Source organism: Hippopotamus amphibius, chromosome 17 (genome assembly GCF_030028045.1).
Source record: "Hippopotamus amphibius kiboko isolate mHipAmp2 chromosome 17, mHipAmp2.hap2, whole genome shotgun sequence".
Classification (NCBI taxonomy): Eukaryota; Metazoa; Chordata; class Mammalia; order Artiodactyla; family Hippopotamidae; genus Hippopotamus; species Hippopotamus amphibius.
The window spans coordinates 48,984,977-49,000,094 of record NC_080202.1 but is presented as its reverse complement, the minus strand read 5'-3'; the positions used below and the strand labels follow the sequence as shown (position 1 = coordinate 49,000,094).

General features: G+C 45.9%; 1 protein-coding gene across 1 annotated transcript in view; it reads right to left on the bottom strand.

Moving 5' to 3' along the window:
- MARCHF10 (membrane associated ring-CH-type finger 10) overlaps positions 1-15,118 on the bottom strand; it is a 96,170-nt gene that overhangs the window by 19,283 nt on the left and 61,769 nt on the right. The window contains exons 6-8 of the mRNA XM_057713851.1: positions 13,872-14,024; positions 6,494-7,910; positions 1,149-1,315 (exon numbers count right to left, since the gene is read on the bottom strand). Coding sequence (XP_057569834.1) covers positions 1,149-1,315; positions 6,494-7,910; positions 13,872-14,024 — 1,737 coding nt within the window. The remainder of the gene's footprint in view (positions 1-1,148; positions 1,316-6,493; positions 7,911-13,871; positions 14,025-15,118) is intronic.

The window sequence follows — 15,118 nt, the reverse complement described above, 5'->3', positions numbered from 1 at the left end:
GTAAGATAAAGCATTGCACGGCAGAGTCATTAGCGGCTGAGATCCACTTGTTCCTCACTCTCTGAAGAGCTGGGTACTCTGCTCACTGTGCAGAGATGCATTTAAGCAACTTGGGCAGTGGTCCCTCCTGCATTTCTGCACACGTGGAGAAAGGGGCTCAGGGAGGAGACAGCGCGATTATGCCGCGTATTCTTTGCCTGATTAAATGGGGTGCTGTGCTTGGGGAGGGGGCACGGCCACACCCCATGGGGTCAACTTCTAGGTCTCCTGGGTTGTCTGGCACAGTGGCAACCCATGACCATAGAGGAGGAGAGAAACAGCATCTGGCTCTGGGGTAAAAAGTTTTCAGAGAGGGGTGTCTGAAAGACAGGTCTTTTCCGAGCGAATTGTTCTTTGCATTGGCGTCCTATTTTTTTTTTTTTTTAAGTTGCTCTTGTTCCTAAATGTTTTAAAGAAACCTCCTGTACTGTGCCAAGAAAACTACAGCCGACCTACTGACGTGGCTATATTTAGGTTATAACCTCCCCAGGGAGTTGGGAACGGGGCGTCACACCCAGTTACAAGACCTGTTAAAGACAGAGCTGACAAAATGAGCACAGTGGGAACTGCTTATATCGAATATGGTGCGAGAAAAATTAGATCAGTGCTTTCTTCCTACCCCTGCTGCAAATAGGCAGCTTGCCTCCGTTTCCAGGTGCTACCCCCCTCCCTCACCCTCCACCTTGTCCCGCAAGTAAAAGGAAGCAGAACTGGTCTTGCTAGGTGTCTACCAGCTTCCGAGGCCGCGGTGTGCTTGCTGAGGCCCAATCACAGACCCAATTCTAGTTTCCTTCCTCCTGGGAGGCGATCTTAGCATCTCTGCTCTTAGCATCTCTGCCTCAAGCAAGGGGAGAATTCAATAGCACATTCCAGGATTCTTCCCTCAGCCTTGGAAAAAAAAAAAAAAAAAACCCACCTCATTTCCCTCCCATGATCGGAAGGCAGCGTTTAGCCCTGCTCCTGTCCACCGGGGGGCTGTGAGCAAGCGCCCCGCTTCCCCCCGAGTGACTGCTCCAGTGAGCTACGGTCAAGGCTCTGAGTCCCACGCAGCGGCGCCTCGTGTTAGTTACATGTCGCGGCACGTGTGCCGTTCCGCCTTCCCCACCTACCTGATGTTATTTTCACTTTCAGCCATTTTTTCAGGCACTCGTGATGAACAAACTGCAGGCTTCCCACGCAGCCGCACGGTTCCACGAGGGGGTTGGTGGGGGAACCCCCGGCTATCTGACAGATGCGGCACAAGTCTCCCTCCTCCTCGGAGTCCTCCTCCAGGAGACTAAATGGAAAACAAGCCCCCATCAGCAGGAGTCTACAAGTTGGCAGTTTCCACAAATGCCAGTTCCCAGAGCATCAATTGTGGTGGGGGGTGGGGGGAGGAAGAGGGAGCCGACCTGCCCTCCAACCCACCCCTGCCTCCCTGGGGTCCATCCACTGCTCCCTCTGACCCTGCCGAAGGGTCTTCCCCGTATGCTTACTGATAACAGGTTCATGGATTCTTTTTTTCTTTTCTTTTCTTTTTTTTTTTTTAGGCCAAAGCAGGCAGGTGGGAGAGGTATTCTTAATTTTTTAAACGGCTCTTGTTTTCAGGTGACACCCCACAGCATGTGGGATCTTAGTTCCCTGACCAGGGATCAAACCCACACCGTCTATAGTGGAAGCGTGGAGTCCCTAGGTTCACGGGTCCTTAAGTCAGGCTCCTTGGCAGTTATTGATCTGTGGGAGCTACCCAGGAGGACAAGCTCCTGTCTCACGTCTTGAGGTTGGGAAAGAGCTCCAGAGGGAAACTGAGAGAAAGGCTAGGAGCCCCTCTCCGCGCCATGGCCACTGTGAGGAGGCTGGCTGTGTGGAGTGCTGGTGAGTGTGGGGGGGTTTGTGGTCAGCCGGCCTGGGTTCGAGGCTTGTGAGTTTGATGACTTTGGACAAGTTGCTTGAGCTTCCCAGGTCTCTGTTTCCCCATGTGGTAAAGCCATGGGGATAATCCAACTTGCAGGGTCATGGGGCAGCCTGGGGGCGGTAACAACCATGGTGCACCTGTTCTGCAAACGAGAAAGTGCATCTCGAGTCTGGTGAAGCACTGGCACGTGAAGACCACTCAGTGGACGTTGGCTGGGATGAGTGATGAACTAGTGAACCTGGGCGTGAGCTCACCAGTAACTCAACCCTTGCCAATAAATTATGCCAACATTCCAGAATGTGAGCTGCTGGGATGTGATGAAGATGGAATTAATGAAAATGTAAGCAAACATATTTGTGTCTCATAAATGGCGAGTCAAGAATAGCTGGTTGATGTTCCTGTAGGGAGGCTTTTGAGACGCCTAAGGCTAATTTTTGGTTCTTTAGAATCCTCATGGATCTAGGGACTCTCCAGTCAAGGAAAGGAAAGCTGGCTAGAGACTAAAATCAAAGGAGAGGAAGAAATGGACATTGCTTTGGATATAGGAGTGTACGCTCAGTTTCTTAAGAGAATTTTCTCTCCAAGAAAGTGAAGTTCAATGAAAAGGAACAGAATTATACTTTCTCATTACACAGACAAACCAAAGAAGAGATATGCCGTGTTTATCAAAGAAAGACTCAGTATCTCCAGGATGTCAGTTCTTCCCCAAATAATCTATAGACTCGATGCAATTCCAATGAAAATCCCAACAAGCTGATTCTTAAATGTATACAGTCAAAGACTGTTAAGGAACAAAGTGAGGAGGGAGGCTTTGCACTTATAAACTTATAAAGCTGACGTCATTGAGATGCTGTGCCTTAGGGAAAAACAAAAAAAGACCAGTGGGACAGAACAGAGAGCCTGGAGACAGACTTATATATTTATAGTTGTGTTATATGACAGACCTGGCTCTGCAGGGGGAAGATCTGGGACCACTGGCTGTTCACAACGCGTACCTCACACCACATGTTCAACGTCACACTTAAGTCCAAAATTCATTTCACGTTAAGTCCTGCAAGGTAAAAACTGTAGAGATTTTGGAAGAAAACAGGAAGAAAGTTGTGATGGTCCCAGGTTAGCAAAGGATTGCTTAATCAAGACAGCAAGATAACGAATCACAGTTCATGAAGAAGATGGATACAGTTGGCTACATTAAAATTAAGAATTTAGGGCTTCCCTGATAGCACAGTGGTTAAGAATCCTCCTGCCAATGTAGGGGGCACGGGTTCGAGCCCTGGTCTGGGAAGATTCCACATGTTGAGGAGCAGCTAAGCCCGTGCACCACAACTACTGAGCCTGTGCTCCAGAGCCCGAGAGCCACAACTAATGAGCCCATGCTCCGCAACTACTGAAGCCCGTGCGCCTAGAGCCTGTGCTCTGCAACAAGAGAAGCCACCACAATGAGAAACCTGTGCACCACAACAAAGAGTAGCCCCCACTGTCCACAACTACAGAAAGCCCATGCACAACAATGAAGACCCAACACAGCCAATAAATAAAAATAAATAAATTTATTTTTAAGAAATTAAGAATTTATTTTCATTAAAAACATCAAGGGAAAAAAGAACATCAGGAAAGAGGAGAGACAAACTACAAATTGGGAAAAGATATTTCCAACACATAACTGTCAAAGGATCAGATTAGTAGCCAGAGTATATAAAGGATTTTTAAAATAAAAGAAAAATATTCTAAAGGAAAAATGGGCAGAAGACATAGATAAGCATTTTACAGAGGAAGAAAGACAAACGGTCATTTAACATTTAAAAGAGCCAACAGGGACTTCCCTGGTGGTCTGGCGGTTAAGACTCCATGCTCCCAATGCGGGGGGCACAGGTTTGATCCCTGGTGGGGGAGCTAAGATCCTGCATGCCACACAGTGCGGCCAAAAATAGAAAAATAAAAAAAGAGTCAACAGAACATCGAACCTTATTAATAGTCATTGAAATGTAAATTAAAGCCACAGTATCATTTTACTTCCACGTGACTGGCGACAGTTTGAGAAGCCAGTCAATACGAGTGTGAGGATGGACAGCAGTACACAGTATACATCGCTGGTGAGACCACACATTGGCATTACTTGTCTGGTGGAAGCGGTGCTACCCGCCAGCCCAGCAAATCCACTCCTATGTAAATATCCCACAGAACTCATCCCACATGCGCCAGGAGACGTTTACAAGAATGCTCATGCAGCACTGTATGCAGGAAACAGTAAAGGACCCAAATGTCCGTTGACAGGAGAGTGGCGAAATTGTGGTATGTTCCTGTGATGGAATAGTCTGTAGTGATGAAAGCAAATGCATTAAAGTCCCAAAATATCAACCAGGATGCATCTGGCACACGATGTAAGGGAAAAAAGCAAGTCACAGAAGAGCAGATATTCCATTTCTACAGAGTTCCAAAATGATAGCAACAGGTCTATAGAATTCAAAAATATACACAGTGTCTTGCTCATATGGTGAAGACATAAAGCAAAAAAAAAAAACAAACAAACCAACTTCCAACAACAACAAAATAAAAAGCAAAGGAATGATAATTGCAATGCAAGAATGGTTTCCAGGGGCTTTAGGGAGTTGGGAGGGAGGAGACGAAGGAGGGAGATGAGAAGACAGGGTGGGTGAGGGGCTCACAGGCTCCAGTGAGGTTCTGTTCGCTGGAAGATGGACACAGGAATGCCCGGGTTTTGTTCTCATTCTCTAGAGTGCACGTGTGTTATATGCTTATTTGTATGTATCACACTAACCAAGGGTGTAAAGAGTGTAAGTGGCATTGAGAAATGGGCTCGGAATCTTAAGGCACATTATAAAATATGAACCAATGTTTATTAAAAATTGCATTTATAAGCAAAGATAAAAGACTGGAAACAAAGTTTTTCACAGTGCTTTTCTCCGGATTATAGGGTATTATTAGTGATTTCTCTTTTAAGTTTATATTTTAAAAATTTCCTAAAATGAATATCTTTGAAAAAGTAAGAAAAGCATAAGGTTTATTGTATACGGATAAAAGAGAGTGTCTTATAAACAAAGTACACAAATAGTAGCTGTTCAATGCATTACTATACCTAGAAGTGGGTGCACTTTTAAAAGAAGTCATTTTTAGCCCAAAGGCATTGCTTTGGGATGGTGGAAGTCCAGACCCCTTACAAGTGGGTTTGAAGCTGTATTTTGGGGTAGGTGAGGATGGCTGGGTGCTGAGACCTTTTGGCCCTTAACCTTGGGTCGGTCTTTTGGAAGTTTGACGTGGGGAAAAAAAAAGGTGTTGCTAACAAGGAAGTTACTTCATTCCTGCAGTCAGATATTAGAATAGGAGTGTGTGTGCATTTTAAGTCATACCTTTCCCCCGCTTTTGCATTCAAATGTCATTGCCAGGGAATTTTACCACTTACAAATGAATATCAATAGGATAATTAATGGCCCAAGGAGCCATCCTAACACAAAAAAGAGGGCTTGAGTTCAAAGACTCACATTTCAGATCAGTAAGCCAACATCAGGGCTTGGTAACACCTGTCATAAATGAAATGGTCGAATCCCGACGTGGTGTTTAATGATGTCTTTAAAAAGTCTCGCGTTTCATAGCTGTGCAATGTCCCCAGATCATCTCACAAGGAAGGAGAGATCAAAGAAAAGAGCAATTCAAAAAGGATCTTATTTCTCTCTTTCTCGTGCATGAGAAACAGCACATAAAATGGAAATAGTGGTCACCTCAGCGCGGCCCTTCAGAGAGCTGAAGTAGCTATGGCAACTGTTTGGGACCGGCCTTTTAGTCTGGAAGATTCAAATTCTAGACCTGTTGGTTGGATTTGCACAGTCCCATGGGGGAGAGCTGGTGAACTCCAAGTGCTGGATGGCTCCTTCTCTGGGGAGATAGCAACCTTTTCGTAAAAATCGCGACTCCTAATTGCTGGGGTGGGGGTGGGGGGCAAGCCCTATGTAGCAGTCAGAAACCCTTGGGACTTCCCTGGCGGTCCAGTGGTTAGGATTCTGTGCGTACACCGCAGGGGGCACGGGTTCGATCCCTGGTCGGGGAACTAAGATACTGCAAGCTGTGTGGTATGGCCAAAAAAACCCCCAAACCCTTATATCCGGCAAACTTGCCTTTCTTAAAGTTATGGTGTTCAAGAAAAAAAAAAAAAAAAAAAAACACTTTGGGAATACTGAAGAAATTGGGCTGGAACACCAAACATTTCTTTGTAGAGACATGGATTTTAAAAGCAAGAAAATAGACAATTTTCTTGAAAGAAGCAATCATTAGAGCGTCAAGGAAGGGCCTACCTGTGATTTAAAATCCCCATGACCCTTTGAGGAAAGCACTGCTTATTTTGGCATTAGAGAAATGAAACTTAAAAATATATGTCTACTCATTGCGATTAAATTGTGTGTCTTTGTGCCTTTGCACATTCTAGACACTGTCTGGGATTCCTTCCTTCCATTTTTACATTTATTCAATTTATTCCTCTAAATAAAGGACTTTCTCCTCTTGAAAAAAAAATATATGCCTACTCATATAATTATGAAAATTCCTCACCTTTCTTGTAATTTCTTGAGTTTCTCAGGGTCTGCCTTTGTTTTCGTGGCTTCCTTTTCATCAGTGAAGCCAGAGACCTCCACTCTGCTCCCGTTGTCATTTTGATCTGGGAACTGAGACACTGCAAAGAAAGTAAAAGGTATATTTTCTTGCAGGGACCCAGGCACATGCAAGTGGCCTTGTAAATTCATTCTTGATGGAGAGGAGCTGGAAGACTCCACGAAGGACAAGCTGCTTTGAGGATTTAGTAAGAGATCTTCTGTATATAATGGAGCCTCCTGAGATTGGCTTGTTAAAGTAACATCTTCTGCTCCCCTGACATCAAATTCATGGGCACTGTTTACTGGAAAATAACTGTGGTTTTCAGCACTGGCAGATAGGTTCCTATTTCTAATTGGGGACAGTGGTCGACGAATATTAAACCTGGAGCTTCCCTCTGTGTCTGAACTGGAAGCTAAGGTAGGTGACGTGGACAGGTCTACTGGAGCATCATCTCTCAGTGCAGAATGCATAAATGATCCTGGAGTGTTATAGGATGAATTCATTGATGATCTTGGAGCTGTTGGTCTACCAGCAAGAAAACAGTCAAGAGGATTACTAGAATCACTTAAATAGGCTTGCCAATCTCTTTCATAGGCCTGGGTTCCAGGCCTGTCTTCCATAGAAGTACTATCACGGAATACATTTTCAGCATTGAAGTCATCCTCCAGACTGGGTTCGGATTTGGTGTCCCACGAACGAAAGGTCTTTTTCTCATTTTCACTGTCACTGCTGTCTCTCTCTTTAGCAGACCCCCGATCAGGCAGCCTGGGGTCTTGGAATATCCTTTGCCCGACGGAAGGCTGCTCTGTCACTGGCTCCACGGCACTGCTAATTTGTAATGAGCCAAGACTGGACTCACTTTTTACAGAATTCACTCTGCAATTTGTAGGATTTTCTTCAAAATTTTTATTTTTGGCCTGAGTGGCTGATGTCCCAAGAAATCTACTTCTCTTATGATTGGAAGGAGAATGGGGCGGGTGCATGCCAACCAATAAAAGTTCTTCCTCTACATGGGTTTCCTTTTCAGTGTCATCATTTTCTCCTCCAGAGTTTGAGGATAAAACGGAATAAAAATCTTCATCTCTGAACCGAAACATCATTCTTCTTGGCCCTCCCAAGGTGGTGGTTACAAGTGATGGTCCCAAGGACTTGCTCAAGTCTTGAGGACTGTTTGTTCCTTGGAAGGCCTGGGATAGGGCTGGGTATGGCTCCTTCTGGGAGAGAGTGTCCAGGTCTCCTTTTTTGGCCCTCTCAGGGGTATTCTCCTTCACCATCATTAGCTGTGAGGATGAGACCAAGTTTCTTCTCTCTCGAGTTGGCCTCTTCAGCTTGGTGTCACTTGCCCACACTGGACCTTCTTGGTGAACGATTGGATCTGCATTGAGAAAGGACAGGCTTATCATTTCACTGTAGGTGCTCACGGATGAGAGACCTCTAACACCCGGGGTGAGGGTCCCATAAAGAAACAAACAAGCCCAGGAGAGGAAAACGGGCATGGTTAAAATGGCTGGAAGCACTGAAGGAGTACGGGAGAGTTAGCGTCGGTTTACCGCTGATGAACTCTCTTTTTTTTTTTGCCATGCCGTGTGACATGTGGGATCGAACCCATGCCCTCTGCAATGGAAGTGTGGCGTCTTAACTACTGGACCACCAGGGAAGTCCCTATCAACTCTCTTTTGTACACTTGTGGAGCTCAGGTTGGTCCTGGGGCAGCGGGGTGTCCCTGAGGATACAGATCCTTTCTGCAGAAGCTCTAGGAAGACTGTTCAGCCCCACGTCAGTCCGGGCTGATGACGGTAAAATCTCTCAAATGATGGTTTTCATACCAGTATGTATGGAAAGGAAAGCAAGTACTCCAGGAATGACTACTATAAAAACCACCAGTGCTTTCTCAGCCCAGTTTATTCAGCATACATTCAGGACACTCCTGCTTCACATGCAACTTTACAAAATCTTAAGAAATGTACAATCTACTTTGGCAGGTTGGGAGGAAGGCTCTAGAAGCTGGTGCCCAGTTCAATTGATGATTGTGGTTGTATTTACTACTCAGTGCAAATAAAAATCATAACCCTCATGAAATCATGATCTCCTCTTTGTCACTAGCCTGTACTGAGTCTGTAACCTCTGGCCATGATATAAGTCCTCTCTGTTGCCCCCTGAATGTAGAGTATATAGAGGAATTCCCTGGTGACACAGTGGTTAAGAATCTGCCTGCCAACTCAGGGGACACAGGTTTGATCCCTGGTTCAGGCAGATCCCACATGCTGAGGAGCAACTAAGCCGGTGTGCCACAACTACTGAGCCTGTGCTCTAGAGCCCGAGAGCCACAACTATTGAGCCCATGTGCTGTAACTACTGAAGCCCACGTGCCTAGAGCCCGTGCTCTGCAACAAAAGAAGCCACTGCAATGAGAAGCCCACGCACTGCGACGAAGAGTAGCCCCCACTCACCACAACAAGGGAAAGCCTACCCACAGCAACGAAGACCCAACTCGGCCAATCAGTCAATCAATAAATTAAAACAAACAAACAAAAAAACTTGCCTTATGAACATAATAAGAGTTATTGAGGGCACCATGCTAATTGTGTTATATATACACATTTAGGCCCACAACCCTACGGGGCAGGTGCCACAATCACACCACATCATAGATGAGAGCGCCAAGGCTTAGGAAGTCACATAACTTGCCCACGACCCTAGTTCCAGTAAGTGATGGAGTGACCACTTGAGCTCAGATCTGCCTGATGCTACAGTTTGTCTTCATAACCACTACCCTGCGTTACTCCTGAAGACACTGGCTGGACGAACAATTTCCTTGCGAAAACAAGAATCTACTTCGTTCATCGTGTGTGTACTGTTGAGGGTTTTTACCCTCTCAACGTGGCTAGGACACTGGACCTACTTCTCTGAACCCATTCACCTGTGTTCCCTCCTGCCATCAGCCAGCCCTCTCTGCTCCCCGCTCTGCTGTTCTGTAGGATCTGGTGAGGCGCTACTGTCTTTATCGTTTGGTTTCCAAAGCAGTTTACCCTGTAGAGTGGACAGGACTTCACAGCTTTGGGAACGCCTGTGTGGTAACTGCTCAGGCAGGTGAAATGCAAATCCTTCGAGCATCCGGCTTAGCCAAAGGCCAAGGCGACACAGGCTCACTTTAATGGAGGCACCTCCCAGGGAAGCCCCAGTACTGATGCTCTGTAAGCCTCTTTTTTATTGTTAAGTGTGTGGGACTCACAGGGACGCAGTGAGACTCTTTAGTCATCGGCTCTTCTAGAAATCAGTTGAGCTTTCTTATCAGGCCCCTCCTGGATTTTTATAAACCCCAGTAAGAGACGTAGCAGTGATCCTAGGATGCTTTGGGCATCCGGCTCTGGTTGTATAGGAGTGGAGCTGTGTGCTCACCCAGGCTGGGCTGATGGCATTTTAAGGAACAAATGCTTCTATGTGGCAATCTGAATTCTCCATATATGTGTATGTATACATACATACATATATATATATATATATATTTTTTTTTTTTTTCCCCCATAGGTAAGAAGTGACATGGAGGATTCGGAAGTGTAGGCTTCAGGTGATTACTTTTCATTTTGAATGTGATGAAGGGCCTCAGAGATTAGCTAACGAGTGCTGGAACCTGAATCTCTGGCCGTTTCCTGAACGTACAGAGCTGCCCCCTCTGCCCTGAGCCCATTTAGTTCAGGCTTCGGGAGACCCCTAATGGGCGAAAGAATCAGCTAGAGCAGCTTCTGAATCCCAGAAACTGGAGACAGCAGGAACCATAGCTCATTTTACAAAAGCCACAGAGCTGTGATGCTGGCCTCTGGGGCAGGAGAAGTCGTAGTCTGAGTGCTGTCCTGCAACCCCTGCGGATTCCGGATTCCGGAAACCCCCCGGGAATGCATCCCCACCCTTCCTTGTCATCACAACTGCCTTCCTCTTTAAAAACTCAGTTGTGTGTGTGGGTGTGTGTGTGTTTCCCCTAAAGGTGGCAGACTGTGCTATTCTATATTTATGCTATTTTAACCCTTTTTCTTGTGTCTATCAAATAGGAAGCAGATTTCGTAGCTCTAGGCCTGGGAATAAACACTTGATTGGGTAGGTCAGGGGTATGCTCTTCATAGACCAGGCCCTGCAGACGCTGCCGAATGCCTCTCTGAGGCCCTGCATGGGCTCCAGCCATGAGTGGAGTGCCTGCTGTTTCCAGGATTCCAACTAGGTGCAACCAAATGATGTGGGTGCAATGAGATGAAACCAGAAAAAGCATCCCTCTGCCCTAGGACTATGTCTTTGGTCTAGACTTCTGCATGTGCTTGACCAACAGTTTTGTCTGTTCTAACAGTCATAGACTTTTTTTTTAAATTAATTACTTTATTCTTATTTACTGACTGCGTTGGGTCTTCGTTGTTGCGGGTAGGCTTTCTCTAGCTGCGGCAAGTGGGGGCTACTCTTCGTTGTGGTGGGATGCGCGGGCTTCTCAGTGCAGTGGCTTCTCTTGTTGGGGAGCACAGGCTCTAGGTGCATGGGCTTCAGTAGTTGTGCCTCGTGGGCTCTAGAGCACAGGCTCAGTAGTTACGGCACAGGGCTTAGTTGCTCAGCAGCATGTGGGATCTTCCCAGACCAGGGCTCCAACCTGTGTCCCCTGCACTGGCAGGTGGATTCTCAACCACTCCGCCACCAGGGAAGTCCCAGCCATAGACTTTTCATTGTTTTCCTCTGGTTAGAAAAGTAGTCAACGTTCATTGCAGAAAATTTGGAAGACATAGAAGAGGATGAAGAAGAAATAAAAATCACCCAATATCCAAAACTCAGAGGACCGTTGCTCCTGGAATTCAGAGGTGGGTTGCACGCTCAAGACCCCTGGGCTGTTTCCATTTTGCACTTGCCTGCTGGCTCGGTGTTTGAACACCGCGTTACCTGCCTTTAGGTGGAGCATGTCTGGTTGACCACAGGCCCCACAGCCCTGGTCATGTATCTCTCCTGCCATACCCCCTGTTCCCTGAAGACATTTGAATTTACAACCCAGGGCTCTCTTATCTAGAAATAATGTTTTAAAAAACAAAATTGAGATATCGGGGTATATACAACTTTATGTCCTGCTTTCTTTCCCTAAACATTTTATTGTGAGCATTTTCTTGTGCCATTTTTGGTTTTTTTTTTTTAAAGGACTTTGAGATATAATTGACACACAATAAACTGCATACATTTCAAGTGTACACTTGGTATGTTTTTTCTTACTAGTGATGTATACATGGCAGTCCCAACCTCCCAGTTCATCCCCCCCACGTTAGTTATTCTTTAAGAACATGATAGTGATTATACTATAAGGGTACGTTGTATAAAGATAACTTGATTAACCCTTACCCTACTGTTGGGTATATAGATATTTTCGAGGTTTCTGCTGCCGCAAATCACACCATGATAGATGTCCTTGCTCATAAGTCTTTGACTACGTCTTATTCTCTTAGAATAGATTCATAGGAGTGGAATTGCAAGCTTTCTCAAGACTTTGACACGTGTTGCCAAATTCCAGTTTGTACCAAGTTACCCTACAGGTAGGCTGTGAAAGCATCTCTCATAACTGTGTCGCCAGGAATGCATGCTGAGGGCTTAGCGTAGCATCTGACACATCAGTGCCCAGGAAATATTATTAGTTTCACTACCATACTGAGCATTATTTTAAAAAACCTAAGCCAGTTTGGTAGGCCAGATTTATCTCGTGTAAATTTACATTTATTACTGAGTGAGCTTGAACTTTTTCCCCCAAAATTTTATTAGCCACCTGTATTTCTTCTTCTGTGAAACTGCTGTGCCTCCTCCCCAACTTTTCTACTGGGTATTCATGTTTTCCTTATTGGTTTGTAAGAGCTTTTTATATATTACCTCTCTGTCCCATTTGCTTCGACTCTGTCACTGATACAATTCAAACATCTGGCTCCTACTCCAACTTATGCAAACCACTTTAGAATGTGAGAAAAAGGACTAAAGAGAGATGATTGAGGGATTAATTGGGGGAAGATAAGGAGTCCTGGTATGTTAGAAAATTGGGACAAATTCTCAGTGAATCTCAGGATAATGGAAGATGTCTTCTGGGCACAGCTGGAGGATTAGATGAACCTTCTGGGTCCGGGAATGTTTGATGCACAGGGAACCTCACCTTTCAAATAACAGTCTAGAGTTCACTGAGGACTGTTGGGGATGTGGCAGGAGAGGAACTAACAGGAGTTGAGTCCCCACTATAGTCAAGTCCTGCTCAGAATAGTATTTCCTTTAGTTATTATAGCAATGCAATGAGGTAGATTTCATTATCCTTATTTTAAGACAAGGGAACTGTAACCCAGACTGGCTAATTGACCACCCAAGACTCCGCTGCTGGGAGGAGGAAGAGCTGGAATTAGAAGTGAGGTCTGCCCTTCCCCACAGGAGGCATTAGATCATTGGGGGCCCATGGACATCTAGTTGCTACAGATTCACAGATGCTCTAATCGCCTCTAACTTCAAGCCATCCAAATACATGTCCTATATTTGCATGTGTCCACCGTAATATACTCATATATCATATTTTTAAATAAAGGCTTCTGTGTTCATTGGGTAGCGAGGAAGTGTGATGCTCGGTGGCTTCCCCGAGGGGAAGCCTTGGCAAGGTGAGCTGTCCAGTATCCCTTTCCTTGAATCCCAAGGGGCTTCCTTAGGCCCTGTTCCTCCTTTCCTTCTGCCACCGCAGGAGAGGGCAGGATGGTTAGCGGAGCAGCGTGGCCTTGGGATGAATGCTCAGGACTGAAAGAGAAGGAATCCACCAAACCAGTGTTTGAAAATAAAGCATATATTTGTTTTGATGTCGTTTCTGACACGGTGAGGTCTTGACGCCTTGGATCAGAGGGGAGAAGTTCTCCATGGGAGGTGAGTCATCTGCCATCCACAGACCCGTATCCTCCCCTCCTGGGAGGTGGACAGGACCTGTGGCCAGGTGAGACGTCCCCAGACTTCCACACACTGCTTCTCCACCCCTCCCCCACCCAACCCCACCACCCACCACCCACCACCCACATACCCTCTCCAGAAGCGTAACGGCGGGCATCCCCCCAAAACCACGCACAGTCTCGCTTACAGAGTAACGGGGGAGGAAATTCAAACTGCCCCCTGCACTGCCTTCTCCCACCAGCCTCCCTCAGAGAAGGAAACTGAATCCAGTGGTTTGCTCTTAAGACTTTTTAAGTGTTTCATTGTAAGGTAAACTCTCTTCATGTAAAAGCGCATGTGTCTAAAAACCACACGGAATTCACCAGGTAACAGCACACGTCAGTCTCTCTGAGGACCGAGGTGCACAGCTTTGGGTCCTTACCTGCTCCCCTGAGGGTGGGCGCCTTCCCGGGCAGCTGCAGCTTCTGTCTGCTTCTGTCCCCAGACGTTCTTGGGCTCTGCATTTCTGGGCTGACTGTCAGTCTCCCCAGGTTTGGCCTCCTCTTCCTTGATAAAATCTGTGATCCCTGGGCTGCTGAAAGGTGCAAAATCTTTTCAATAATGATTTTTTTTTTTTTAAACAGGAAACCATCTGTGGAAAGAATGCTCAAAGGGCCAGAAATGGGAAGGCAGTTAAGGAAATAGACCAAAGAGGTCAGGGAAGAGCTGGATTTGAAACCTGGTTCTATGACCTTGTAGCCATGTGGGCTTGGACAAATCACTTCTGGAAGCCTCAGTTTCCCCACCTGTTACATGGGGATAATAATATCTGCTTCCCAAGGCTTTTATCACCATTAATGAGCACCCCTGATAACTGTGATGTGGAGTCTGTAGGGGGGTGTTTCCTTTCTCTAAGAAGTTTCTAGCTTCTAATTCATAGATGTTGGGATGGGCTTGTTGGTAAAACCATCAAGAGTCTTCTACATTTGGGACACACAAAGCCCTGCTCTCCATGTGCTCATCCAAGTTTGAATCACAGCCTGCATCTTCGTATTCTCAGGTTGTTTATTAGCAGCTAACATGGCCTTCCAGAAAGGTTCCAAGCATCTGGGGACCATATACATTTTTTTCCTTGCCTATGTGCTACCCACCCCTGGGCTGGGGTGATACACTCACAGGAAGACGGTAGTCGGAGTGCTAACTCGGACTGAATTCCCAATATATATTTTTTTAAATTCACATCTTGAATTAGGTTGCTAATTGGTATGAAAAATCTCAGGTTTCTTCTACACGTGTATTAAGTGTCAGTGCATGTGAGTTTGGGGAAAGAGTTTTGTTATTTTCCACGCATCTCTACAAATTCTTGCGTTCACAGGCAGTTAAGTTGTGAATATCTAGACTAAGTGCTTCCAAGAGAATTGGCCTGGCTCACCCCCTTTTGGACAGTTCAGAAATTTCACAAATAGCCGTAGTCAGCGGGCAACAGGGATAAAGCTGAGAAGGGTCCCTGAGTTGTAAGCGAGAACAGCCTTTCTTGGCACATGAAGACAACTGAATTTATGTTCCATGGTGTGAATCGTGGTTGTGTGGCTAGTTTTCATCCAGATTCAGGAAAGGAATGGATGTTCTCCTTGGCAGCCCGTGAAGCCTAGTTTAAAACAATGATTAGGTACCACCTACTTTCCCTGA